This window comes from Psammomys obesus, unplaced genomic scaffold, assembly GCF_907164565.1.
Source record: "Psammomys obesus unplaced genomic scaffold, mPsaObe1.curated_primary_1811, whole genome shotgun sequence".
Lineage (NCBI taxonomy): Eukaryota > Metazoa > Chordata > Mammalia > Rodentia > Muridae > Psammomys > Psammomys obesus.
This window is the reverse complement of record NW_026590405.1, coordinates 6,729,709-6,742,598: the sequence shown is the minus strand read 5'-3', so window position 1 is coordinate 6,742,598 and position 12,890 is coordinate 6,729,709. Positions and strand designations below refer to the sequence as shown.

Here is a 12,890-nt window from a genome sequence, read left to right as displayed (position 1 = left end):
ACACACACACACACACACACACACACACACACACACACACACACACATGTGCACGCCAGGTGTTTGCATGTTGAGATGCCGCCTGGGTCAGTACCAGCCTGGCAGCTCGGTGAGGATTAGGCACTGCACAGGGCAGCCATCATCTGTTCCCAGCTATCCCAAAGGTTTGGGTCCCCAGGCCCCAGCCTCTTCCTTTTGGAGACACCGCAGGGGGCTGCAGGAAGCCGACAATAGGCTCTCCTTCCCTCCCTCCCTCAGTATCCTCCCGTGTCTATTCTTCTCTGCAGATGTCTGTGGCTTTCTGGAGTAAAATCAGGCCACGGTCCCACAGCACTGCCTGCACGGGGATGCAGTGTGAGCTGGGACCCTGGCTGGCACTCCCACAGGGCCCGCCCTCCTAGGAAAGCTGAGAGGCTCCTATCCCACCCAAGGACATATCTAGTTACACCACAGCCCCAGCCACCAGGCCCCAAGGGTAAAGGTAGACCAAGGCACAGGCCGGCTGGTGGTCTCCTGCTTTATTAGCCAGCACCCCCGACTCAATCCTCATGCGGGCAGCCGCTGAGCTGGGTTGCTGATGGGAAGGGACAGGAGTGTGGCAGCAGTGTGGACTTACACCAGAAGAAGATGAGCACGTGCGTGACGGCGGTGAGCAGGGCACGGCTCAGGCGGCAGCCGATGCCCATCCGGGGCCGGGCGGACTCCAGGCAGACCACTTTGTCCACTGTTGTCACCAGCTCAGATGGGTCTTCCCCTTTCAGCCTGAACAGGACATGGGCTGTGAAGGCGCTGTGGTCTAAGCCCCACTTCAGCCCGGAGGCGAGAGAACGGGGAGGAGGGGCTGGTTTCCACTTGCTCAGAGCAGCCTGCTACCCCAGTTGTGCTCTTTCCTGCAATTTCCCACACTGGCTACTTAGCCAGAACGAAGCTTTAAAGATGGCAGCAAGCTTGAACCCCTGCCGCTGAAGTGGCGTCCCCCTCTGCCGGGTCTTTGACAGCCGCTCTCAGCATGCACAAGATTAAGCTGTAAATTGGATTCCCACCTCCCAGCATAGAGAAATGGAAATGTTTACTGAGCTCCCGGCTTTGCAAGTGTGTGGCAACAACTGAAGACAGAACCTGGGAGGCTGCACTGTGCTTCCGAGAGGAGCAGACACAAGAGCTGTTTAAGTGTAAAGATATGGCAGCACCCATGGCAACTGGGCATCACCGGGCTGTCAGAGGCCAGAACCCTGCCGCCATGCCTCCAGCCGCACGGCCAGTGAGGCAATGCCAGGCTCTTCAGGGACGCCATGCCCACACCATTCTCTCTGCAGTGGCTGCTATGTGATGCCCCGTTTTCAACACGCTGGCTGTCTGAGCTTGCTCGGCCCCCTCCCAGCTGCCTTCCCCGGCAGGAAAAGGCAAGTGTCATCATTCTTTGGTGCTGGCAGCTCCAGTGAGTGCTGTGCAGGGGAGCATCCGTATTCTCCTCTGCCTTTCCCAACGCACGAAAACCATTCAGCTGCTCAGGGCAGCTGTTTTTAAGCCATCGGATCTTAATCGTGCCATGCATCCAGTTACCGAGCTTTAGGCCAAGCTGCCCCAGGGGCTGCGCTGGATGCACTGTGATGGAATTAGTAATTTGGGTGGATTAGAGAAGAAGAGAACAAACCCCAGAGTGTGTGCTAATATCAGGAGCTGGAACCGGAACAGATATTCTGACAAAGAGCTATGGAAGGGACTGTGGTCCCGATCCTTCCATAGGGCGTCTCCAGGGCTGCTTGGACACCCCCCCCAATAAAGGTGGGGGGCTGCTCTCTCTGCTAACAGTGTTTGCCAGCTTGAAAACTCGGGGAAAGTGTCTGGTCAGAACAGAACCTGGCACCTCATCTCCACACTGAGTAAACCAATACACAGAAGCACCTCACCTAAAAAGGACAAGTCGCACCCTGGGAAATCACCCCCAGTGAGTTAGCAGGAGACAGCCCCTCGAGGGAGGACTGGCAGGGCCGCTCTCCAGGCTGCAGCCTGAATGTGGCTGCCCTCTGCTGTCTGGCTCCACGCCTCGGGTAAGTGAGTGGGTGAGGACAGTGGCAGTCCAGCCTCCTGGGACAAGTGCCTGCACTTACCAGATGCCCACGTCCTTGTTGCTGCTCAGTATCCAGGTCAGTGCAGCCTCAAACCTTGCAGAGGGGCTGCTGGTCACATTCTATGGGGTGGAAGATGGGGGTTAGCTCTGCCCCAGGGGCCGCTGCCAGGACTTCGTTCAGAGGTTTGATTGCCAAAGCCTTCTCCTGTGCCCCCCCTCCCCCGAATGCCCCATGTATGCAAACAGGCAAGGAGGGCAAGCTGGGCCAAAACACAGCAGGAAAACAATGCAGGACTGAGGAGACAAGAGAGGCATTACGCAAAGGCTGAAGCAGCAGCAGCACAGGCACAGCTGGCACCAGCGCCAGGGCTGGGGTGGGATGACCAATCCCAGCTCTGTGGCCTCAGAAACTCTCGGCCTCCTCCAAACCTTGGTTTCCTCGTCTATGACATGAATGGAACTACACAGCCCTCAGGACCCTGCCAGCCCTGAAGCTATATAAGTCTACCACAGAGAGGCACAAAGAAAGGCAAGCAGAGGCTGAGGATCCGAAAGGGGTCACAAGGGCCAGGAGACAAGGGCAGAGCAGATGTGCCTCCCACTGCTTGGGGGAGCAGGGAGAGCAAACGGAGATGGGGCAGGCCTGAGGACCCCGTGAGGTCCCCAGAAGAAGGGGCTGCCTGCCATAGCCGTTCAGCTGGTGAAGGGGCCTCAGCTTGGACTAGATAGGCTGCCCAGTCTCAGCAGGGTGAGTCCCTGGGGCACAGTCCCCTCCACAGTAGCCCAACACGCCACTGAATTTAAAAGAAAGAAATCCAAAAGCCACAAAGCAAACACAAAACAAAGGGGCAGAAAAATAAAAAAGAAAAAGAAAAGAAACCCCATAGGGCTGGACAAATCAATAGGAGGCGGCAGCGTTGCAGGCAGGGACCAGCCTGCAGCCTACTCACAGCTATGTATTCCTGAGCCTCCAGAACAGGAATGCATTTGCTTTTCAGCTTCTCCGGATTGCCACACTCAAAATTACCTGGGAGGGGGGAAAAGACACACTCAAACGCAGAGAAGAGGTGAAAAGGCCTGTAAACAGTGAGGGTCAAGCCGTCGGCTGAGGTCAGGAGCATGTGGCCCAGCAGCACTCAGCTCCCGTGCGGCATCCTTACTGCAGCAGGATCAAAAGCCACTTAGCTTGGATCGACTCCAGATCGTTAAAACCCGACCTGCAAAGCAGGGCAGCGATCTGCATTAAACAACTGAAGAGCTGCCCAATGCCAAAGTCTGTCTGCAGCTGATCCCTAGTGCGATCAGACGGAGAGCTGCGGAAGGTACCAGAGCGGCACTATAAATACACACAGCCTGGGAAAAAGAGAGGCAGGAGGCTGGCCGCCACAGCTCTGATCTGGACACACGCTGGACCCTGGAAGCCAAGCCCATTGTTACAGAGATCCTGGGGAAGGGCGTCCAGAAGAGACCCAGGGAAAATGAGGTGGCTAGGGTGCCAGCTGACAGGCCAAAGGCAGCGCCTCTAAGCACTCTGGAGGCCTGGGCTATGGGTCACTCTTGAGAAGCTCCCAGCAGACCTAAGGCCTGCTGTAGCTGCTGGCCCTCCCCCCAGGGCTTCCTGCCAGGCTCTGCAAGGGCAGCAGAGTATGAGACACATAGAAGGTATCTGACTTGTCCCCCAACACAGCTAAATCCTTCTTCCTCGATGCTGCTCTTGGCCCGGCGTTCTCTGAGGCCAGGGCAGCTTCTCTGTATCTCCTGTCATAATAGCCTTGCCCTGGCATGGCACCTCAATGGCCCCTGATTGGTTTCTTCTGTCCTCTTTCCACCCCAGAGCTTTGTCAATGAGGCTTGAAGATGATTCTGCTGCTATGACTCGGCATCACTGAGCTGCTGGGCGTTTGCCTTCCACTCTCACTCAGTATGTCACTTCCTAGCCCTCTGCCGGATGGACCAGGCTCCCGTGGCCTGGCACCCATACCTAACACCATTCCTCTTCTGCTGGCCTCTCCCTGCATGCGTACACCAGGCTGACCTGTGCTGGCACAGCACTTGACAGTTGTAACTATGTCACTGTGCTTCCTGGAGTGTGCGCATTGTCCGGAGACCACGGGCAGCCTACAAGGAGGACCCTGGCAGTCACTCTAAACCTTAACATGATCAAGGAGAAGGTGCAGTTTCATAGTTCCTACTGGCCTCATGAGACTTCAGCCCTTGTCTTGAAGGCAGCAGGTGCCAGGACCCTTGATGGCACAAGCCAGGACCAAATCTGGAGGTGGGATGGAGCACAGTGTGGAGAAGGGTGTCTCTACCTCCAGCTGCCCACAAACCCCCGTGGGCTACGCACAAGGACGAGACCTAGGGCCAGCCAGTGCCTCAGGTCAGGGGACTTCCAAGGCTGGTTCCTTCCAACCAACACAAGGCCCCAGGGCAGGATGGTGCAGAGTCTCTTAACTGCCAAGAGGGCTGTGTGTTTGTGGACCCAGGCCTGCACTGCACCCCCACAGGGCTGTAGACGGTCTGAGCGCCGGGTGGGAAGCCGAGGCCTGGCCGTGGTGGGCTGTCCTGGCCTGACTGAACAGGGGTCTGGCTGGCTACTCACCTGCTTGAATGGCCAGGAAGTTGTACAGCTCATGCAACAGCTCCAACAGGGCCGCCTTCTGCTTGGCCTGGCAGAACTGAAGCAGGGAGACCCGTCAGGGGGCTGTCTGTGTCTGCAGCCACGCTACATGTCCGTCTGGACAGCAAGGAACACCTCTTAAGTCTTAGGGGCTTGCTTCTTGTTTTCTGAGACAGTCTTATGCAGAACGGGCTAGGAGCTTTAATTCTGACCCTCCTGTCTCCACCTGAGTGCCACCATGCCTGTTTTGTGCATGCTAAGCAATCACTCTACCAACTAGGCCACATGCCCAGCCCCCGCCTCCTAGTTTTATATGGTGGAAATGTCTCTGTAGAGAGCTGGTGGGGAGAGAGGTGCTGGGGAATTGCCTCTGTGGAGGAAAGACAGTACAGTAACAGAGGGACTGCCACCCATGGCTCTAGCCCAGCTCTTTAGAGGGAAGAGCAAGGAATGGCACCATGGTCTCCAGAGACAGGAGGAGACAGAGCAGAATGTCAGCAACTACGGGAAGTATGAGGCCCTGCTTGAGAAAGGACTGCAGTGAGGACTCCGTGTGACCCCATATAAACCTCTTGCATGGGCTGGTTCCCAGAGGAAACAGGACAGCCAGCACTAGACGAGAGGATGGCCTGATCAAGAACACCCACTCCCAACTTCTCCCTGCATTCTCCACAACAGAAAGAGAAACATGGGATCAGAATCCTTTGCTGCTGAGAAGATTAACAACACTTATCTGATACTTAAATACCTGTCTGGATTTTGGGTGAAGTAAGGACACCCAAAGAAACCTCAGCAATAACCTCACTGGGGCCGGACAGTATGTTCTTGCCTGCGAGCTCCTGGGCTCACCTGCCACGAAGGCCAAGGGTGCTCACAGCAGCCAGAAAATGAATCTTGTGTGGATATGGCCCCACACTCTGCTGTTCCATCATGGATACGGGATCACTTAAAAATCCCAAAGCTCCAGCCAGCTGAAGGGGGCAGCTTGCCAGCTCTGCATGGTTCAGCAGGGACCTGCAGGGTGTCTGTCTCTCCGTCTGGGCTCCGTCTCATATCACATGACTGGCTCATAGGAAGGCCAGGAGCAGACATGTCCTTCACTTGGGGTCTAACATCTCTACAGACTGTGAAGGACCGAGACTGGAACTAAGAATGTTGTCTAACTAAACGGAAAACAGAACAGCAGAGGGGTCTCCTGGGAAGTTCTACTTGCTTGGTTTTGCGTCTGTTCTTCTCTTTGGCTGCCTGTTCCGAAGCATACTGTCTAGCCATCAACCCAGTTTTATGATGGAAATCAGATTAAACTTATTATGAGCCTGGTTTTGCAGAACAACTGGGAAGCAAAAATGCTTGGTGGATGAGAGCAATAAAGGAGGCTCATAAAACACCCGCAAACAGGACACATCAGAAGCCAAGGAAATAAAAGTGGGTATCTGCAGCAGGCTGCCCTTCATTAACAAGGGAAAGAGTCAATGCGAGGGTTCCATTTCTTTGCTAGCCCCCGGGCTGCGTGGCCTGGCACCCACACTTAATAATTAGAGTACTAAGTCACGCCTGCTGGCAGCACACGCCTCCTCCTGGTAGGATTTATGACATGAAATTTACCGCCTCATATCTTCCTCAGACTGTCACCAGAACCGGCTTCCTGACTGTGCATTAATGCTTTCACGTGATTCGTGGGCCGAGGGCCACTCACCTTCCCAGACATTATTTGTGGGGAATGCCAGGGCTTCATAAAACAAATCAAAACATCAGCCAAGTGGGCTAATTCCCCTCACCCTGTGCTTCAAACTGGCCCCTTGATGTGTCAAGTCAGAAATCAGAACATTGTCAGCGAAGGGTGCAAACCAGAGAAAAGGCAAGACTGAGTGAGAGATGCTGGAGCCCTGCTCCCGAAGGCAGCCGGCTGGACAGGTGCTCAGTAACCTCCAGCTCCCTGGACTGACTTAGGCAGAAGATCAGAGACCTCGGAAGCTCCCACTGTCAGAGGAGTTCGGTAACAAGCCCAGGGCTGGAGCTCAGGCACTCAGCCCTCCATATTTCAAATACTGCTGTGCTCCCAGAATTGAGTTTGACACAAACATCACAGAACAAGATGTGATTTTGGTACATTCTGGGAAGCTCTCCCTGAAAATGATCCTATCATGATCTGGGCAAGTCTACCTCTTGGCTTGAGTCCTCAGGAGGAATAACAAAAGGCAGAGAAAACTTACCTCATCTGTTTTTCTCTCACAGTCCACCGGCAATAATTTCACTGAGACCGAGAAAAGAAAAAGATTATGAGTGGGATTGAGGAAAATGCAACAAAGGCACTTCTCAAAACCCAGGGGAAGCACAACTTGCTGGCACAAAAGTAGACACTGGAAGACGCCACCTCACAGTGGCATAGATGGTGCGACAGTAAGAGCCCAGGGTCCCCCATGCTGGATCAGGACGGTGAAAGCTGAGGCTTCCTTCCAGCTGCAAACGAGCAGCCACAGGTTCTTGAGCCATTTAACCTGTTGGTACCTGTTTCTGTACCTGTCAAATGGGATCACAGGGGCTTTCCTAAAGGCAGTGTACACAGCTGTGATCCCCAGGACCCAGGAGGCTAAGGCAGGGGAATTACCACAAGTTTGAGGCCAGCCTGGGCTACAGAGAGATGCTGGCTTAAGGAACTACACGAGAGGCAGGAGAGGTAGCTCGGTGATGGAGGAGTACTGCCTGAGTCTGACCCCCAGCACCCACATGCTGCTCACAACCATCTGTATCTCCAGTCCCGGAGACTCCATCCCTCTCTCCTGGCTTCCTTCGGCACAGCACACTTGCAGTGCCGATGCAAATGTAGGCCAGCTACCCATTTGCACAAAGAACAAGCAACCGACCCAAACGGCCTTCCCTGCTTAACTCAGGGATCTCGGCTCAAACAAGACAACATACCAAAGAGTCTTAAGAACAACGTGTGTCCAGTAAGAACTACTTTCATGGAGGGAATCTTGGTTGTGTGTTCCCAAAGATCACGTTAAGCAGCAAGTAGCAACACTGAGCTATGATATCCCCTGAATGATTGCAGCAGCAGCAGTTGGGTGGCACTGAGCCCTGTCAATCTCCACCAGAAACTGCTCCCAGGGTGGATAAGCTGCTGGCGGTAGAGGTGTCTGTCACTTGGGCATCAGCATGGCCACAGACTTGCACACACCCCACCCCGCATTCTCTTGTCTCAAGACCTGAGCCTCTGGCTGAGCGTTTCCCCGTATTTCAGCTACTCCTGCTAATCCTGGCGAGATGTGGCCTTGACTCACAGCTGGCAACAGCATTAATCACGCTCACACTTGGAAAGAATACCAGCGCGTGGCTAAAGGAAGTGGCACTTAGTAGCTAAGTTTGTAACAAAACGATCTGGGCCTGGCGATCCAGGTCTGTGATTCCAGCTTTTGGGGAAGGTAAGGCAAGTTCAGAGGTTCAGGACCATCCTGAACTGCAGAGTGAGATCAAGGTTAGCCTAGTTAACTTCAAAATAGTTCTCAGAAGTTGGCTAGCAAGAGTGTAGCTTGGTAGTAGCATGTCTAACGTATAGAAGACCCTAAATATAATCCCTTATGCCAGAGGGGGAAAGGAGCACGAACCTGAGGTGTTTTTCTCTTCTGTTAGAACTAACAGTAACAGGCAGAACCCCCTTTGGGAGACATCAATCCTCAGCTTTTCAGGGCGCACCCCTCAGGGCTGGGGAGTCATATAACTGAGCGTGGGCAGAGATGTCTGGTAAGTTGCCTGACTCACAGGCCTTCTCGACGCAGCGCCCGGGGGTGCCAGCCTCTTGAGCACATCGGTCTCAGGTTAAGCTTTAAAAACTCTCCCACACCTGCGCCCCAGGCAAGGCCCGCATCCTTTTGACAAACGAAGGCCTGGTGGTCCGAAAGACCCGATCGTTTCGGTCTACAGAGCTGACACCACAACCAGGCACCCCTAGACGGCCGGGGAGAAACCTGGGGCCTTCGAAGCAGATGTCAAGTGTGAATGAGCAAGAAGTGAAAAGGAGGAAAAAAAAAAAAAAAAAAAAAAAAGAGCAACAGGGCCTGTCTGTCAAGAGCAGGCGTGCAGCTTTTTCTTCAAGAGGCAGTGGCCCAAAGGGAGACACTAGACGGGAGGGGAAGCAAAAAGCACATAAAGTGGAGGCACAGAGGACCGCAGAGGTTCGAAGGAGGAAGTGAGGGTGTGGAGGTGACAGGGCGCTCTGACAGGTGCCAGGCGGTCTGGAGGAACACCCGTGCCCTCCCCTGCGCCGGCCCAGGACGTACTGTTGTCCTCTGCCTCCTGCGGCGCCGAGGGCTTGCCCATCTTCACCCAGAGGATGCCCAGGAAGACGAGCAGCAGCCCCAGGCTGGCCCAGAGCAGGAGCCGGGACAGGCATCGCTCCAGCCGCCGGCCCGCCTCGGGTCGGGCCCGCACCGCGCCCTTCAGGCCCGGGCGCGCGTCGGCGCCGAGGAGCACGGAGGACGACCGCGCCGAGGCCGGGGACGGGCTCCAGTAGTGGCGGCCCGGGCCCAGGGCGGCCCTGGCGGGCGGCGGCCGGGCATCGTCGTCCTCCTCAGAGCTGGCCCGGCCCGAGGCGCGGCGGCGCAGAGGCCCGGGCTGGGAGGGGTAGGAAAGGCCGCGGCTTCCGGCCCAGTGGGAAGCGAAGGCCCCGGAGTCGCTGTAGGGCCGTGAGCGGTCGGCGGCCGAGCTCGAGGCCGGCGGGTACAGCGGGGGCTCCGGCGGCCGCGGCAACAACGCCGCGGCCGGGCGCGCGCGCAGCGGCGCTTCCTCGCGCAGCCGGGCCTCGTCCCGCAACCACTCGGGGCTCCGCGGCCGGGCCTCGTCCCGCAGCCGCTCGTCGTCGCGCAGCCGAGCCTCGTCCCGCAGGCGGCGCAGCTTGTTGCGGTAGACGTTCCGGGTGGTGTCGGTGATGGGGCCTGGCTGGAAGCCCAGGGCCTGCAGCTCCCGCCGCAGCTCCAGGTCCGACAGGCCGGCCATGGCCAGGACACCGCCCCCTCGCCCGCCCCCGGCGCGCACCGCACCCGGAACTGCTCCCGCCGGCAGCCGCGGCGGAGCGGGCGGGGCCGCGCGCCATGACGGGAAGGTCGCCTTCGGACGCCATGTTGGGAAGGGCGGGGCCTGGCGGAAGGTCCGCCATGATGAGAAGGTCTGGCGGGGCCTAGAGCCGCCATGTTGATGAGGTCCGAAGTGCTGGTTTTTTTCTGGTTTCTGTTTTTTTTATTTTACTTGGTTTTTTGGTGTGATTTCATCTCTTACCTCGCCCTCTAGTTTTCCTTTGTCTGTTAGACCTAGCGGTGTTTATTTCTGATCCAGCATAGTGCAAGCACGTGGTGGATACTCGATAAAGCCTCCGCCAACGGTGGATGTGGATCGTTAGCCTGTCTCGGGGTGGGCGCGGGGGCTGTGTGACTGGGCTTGATTTGGGTGGTAGTGTAAATGGCAGGCATGCTCTCCGAGGCCTTGACTTCTTGAGGCCAGCTTCAGACATGTACTTAGCTGACAATGCAACCTTTGGGGCTGGAGAGATGGCTCCGTGCCTAAGAGCATTTGCTGCTCTTGCAGAGGACCTAGGTTTGGGACCCAATACCTAAGTGGCCTCTCACAGCCATTGGTAAGTCCAGTTCCTGAGGATCTCATCCTCTTTTCTTGGTCTTTGCCGGCACCGCATGAACCTGGTGCACATCCATGGTTGAAACACTCATGCATAAAATTAAAATAAGTATATATATATTTTAAAGTGCAGATTTATCCTCAGTGGGCCAGAGGTTACCCAAAACCTGCCACGGAGACGGGATCCCTATTCCCTGGGCTCCCATGGGCATCCCTTTACCCTGGACTCTTTAGAGGACAGATCCCTATGCCCTGGACTGTTGTTTTTAACAAAATCTCAATCATTCAATTTTACCAATAAAGACTCAGGAGCCAGATGCCGGGTCAAAGAGGCAGAGAAAGCAGCCTGCTGACCTTCCCCACACTGCCTCAAAAACCCCCAACCTGAATGTCCCTCCCTTCTACTTCCTGTGCATCTTCTCTATCCCTCCTCCTGACTACCTCCTACTCTGTTTTTTCCCCCTATGTTCACTTCTTGTCATCTGGTTGTTTGCTCTGCCTCTTGACCTGTGCTTGACTTTATTTAATCCTGTTTACATCATTCAAGCAGAAAGCTCTTGGGTTAAAGGTGTGTGCTAGGGCAGAGCCACACCACAGGTTTTTTTTCCAGTAAGCTACACAATCTCGGGGTTCACAGTATGAGCAAATATCCTGCAGCACTGGGCTCCGTGGGCAGATGAGTCTGGTCAGAAGAGGCTTTTGTGGTGCTTGGTGGAATTCTCATGAGACCCCTGTGCCCTGTAGTCTTAGTTTAGGGGTGAACTGCAGAGCCTTGCAGTTTGATTTCCAATCTGCAGCCATTCAGCGTGATCATTTCCAATGACCGCTCCAGCCTGTCTCCCGGAACTCCCCAGGGGCTGCGGTGGGGATTAGAAGAGACTCTTAGGTCAGGCCTGGCACACCCCCCCTCACCCAAAACTTCACAGCTGTCGGGAGTGGGAACGAAGTGATTTGGTTTTGCAAAGGGTCTTACTGGGAGCCCCCAAGGGGAAACGGGAAGCCATGACAACTGGAAACAGACAGAGTTCGTGGCCGTACTCCCGCCACCCTCTTTCTCTTCCTTCCACATCCTTCATCACCCCATTTTCCTGGCAATAGTGCGGCTCTAGCCCTCATTCGGTTCTTTTCTTCTCAGGCCCCTCCTTGAGCTCTCCCTGCAGCTTTACCCATCGTCCATTGCTGCCTCCATGGCCCTCCCTGCTGTCTCTGGGACCCTGGGCCATGCTCCTCTGTCAGAGTTTCATCGTTTTCTGCTTGTTCTACCGCAGGAGAATTCAATGCTGGCCACATGGCTGGGAAAATTACAGCCTCAGCGCAGTCGGGCTTCTGTCGTTAGCCTCCGCTTCTCTCCGACTTAGCTGCTCCCATGTGGTGTGATTTCTCTCACCAAGTGTTGTTTTCCTTTTCCCTGCCTGTGTTTGCACGGAATGCCATGGATTTGATATAGTGATTGCCTAACACATATACCACATAATAGTATTTTCTTTCTTTCTGAAGCACTGTTTGCATGACAAATGACTCGGTAACATTTGTGCACCTTCTTGCAGCTGCGCAGCTCAGTCTATAAGGAACAAGCCTTTCTGTATCAGTACCTCAGTACCGGCCGAGCGCATTCAGAGACGGTTTGAAACCGATGCTTAAAGTGAGCGTTATGGTGCTTCACAGACTTGTGGTCTGTTTCCTCACAGTGGATCTGAGGTGCTTAAAAAATCTGGACAGGACTGCCCCCCACACCCCCAAAGTGATGGTACTGTAGGAAGCCACGGGGCTTCCTGTGCTAGCCTCTCCCAATCACACCTAGGGCCAAATGGCCCACAGCAAACCCTATGGCCTCCCTTTAGCCTGGAACTCTATGTCAGCCTCTAGCTACCTTGGCTGGCCCTCTGCCTCCATGGGTGGCTTCCAGCTTTGTCTTCTGGGTATCATGGTCCTAGGCCCCCAGCAGCAGCCACTTACACAGGATCTACCCCTCAGTTCCCCCTTTTCACCCCTCCAAAAGAACCTCAGGTCCCTCCTGCCTTTCTGAATCCCCATTTTTTTCTCAGTTCCCAGCCCTACTGCCCCTTCTGGGGATTTAGACCATGGTAGTCCTCCTCCATGGTTCTCCATCCCCAAGACTCTTGCTTGGTTTAGGAGATGCTGGGTTGTGGGCACACACATCCCCTGAAGGAGCTCAGCCTCTGTGCTCCCTAGCCCCCTCCCCCTTATCCTGTCAGAGCACACCCCGCCCCAGATACTCCAACTCTGTCTTCATCTTGCCCCCACCCCAAAGGGGGCTGCCTGGTACAGAAGGCATAGTTAACAACATGGAAGCCGCACATTCTCTGCCAGCTAGCTTTCCTTTTTCTCTACTACGTGTGTGTGTGTGTGTGTGTGTGTGTGTGTGTGTGTGTGTGTGGTGTATATGTATGTGGTATGTATGTGTGGTGTGTGTGGCGTGTGTGTGGTGTGTGTGTGTGTGTATGTGGTATGTGTGTGTACTGTGTGGTGTGTGGCGTGTGTGTGGCGTGTGTGTGTATGTGGTATGTGTGTGGCTGTGGTGACTAAACACACACTCAGAAGGCTGTCCTTCCT

The 12,890-nt window shown here is 55.2% G+C and overlaps 1 protein-coding gene across 1 annotated transcript in view; it reads right to left on the bottom strand.

Annotated features, from left to right (window-relative positions):
• Lemd2 (LEM domain nuclear envelope protein 2) overlaps positions 1-9,710 on the bottom strand; it is a 13,713-nt gene extending 4,003 nt beyond the window's left edge. The window contains exons 1-6 of the mRNA XM_055607092.1: positions 8,969-9,710; positions 6,905-6,945; positions 4,674-4,749; positions 3,022-3,098; positions 2,112-2,191; positions 617-762 (exon numbers count right to left, since the gene is read on the bottom strand). Of these exons, the coding sequence (XP_055463067.1) occupies positions 617-762; positions 2,112-2,191; positions 3,022-3,098; positions 4,674-4,749; positions 6,905-6,945; positions 8,969-9,683 (1,135 nt within the window). The 5' untranslated portion in view covers positions 9,684-9,710. The remainder of the gene's footprint in view (positions 1-616; positions 763-2,111; positions 2,192-3,021; positions 3,099-4,673; positions 4,750-6,904; positions 6,946-8,968) is intronic.
• Positions 9,711-12,890: the final 3,180 nt, after the last annotated feature.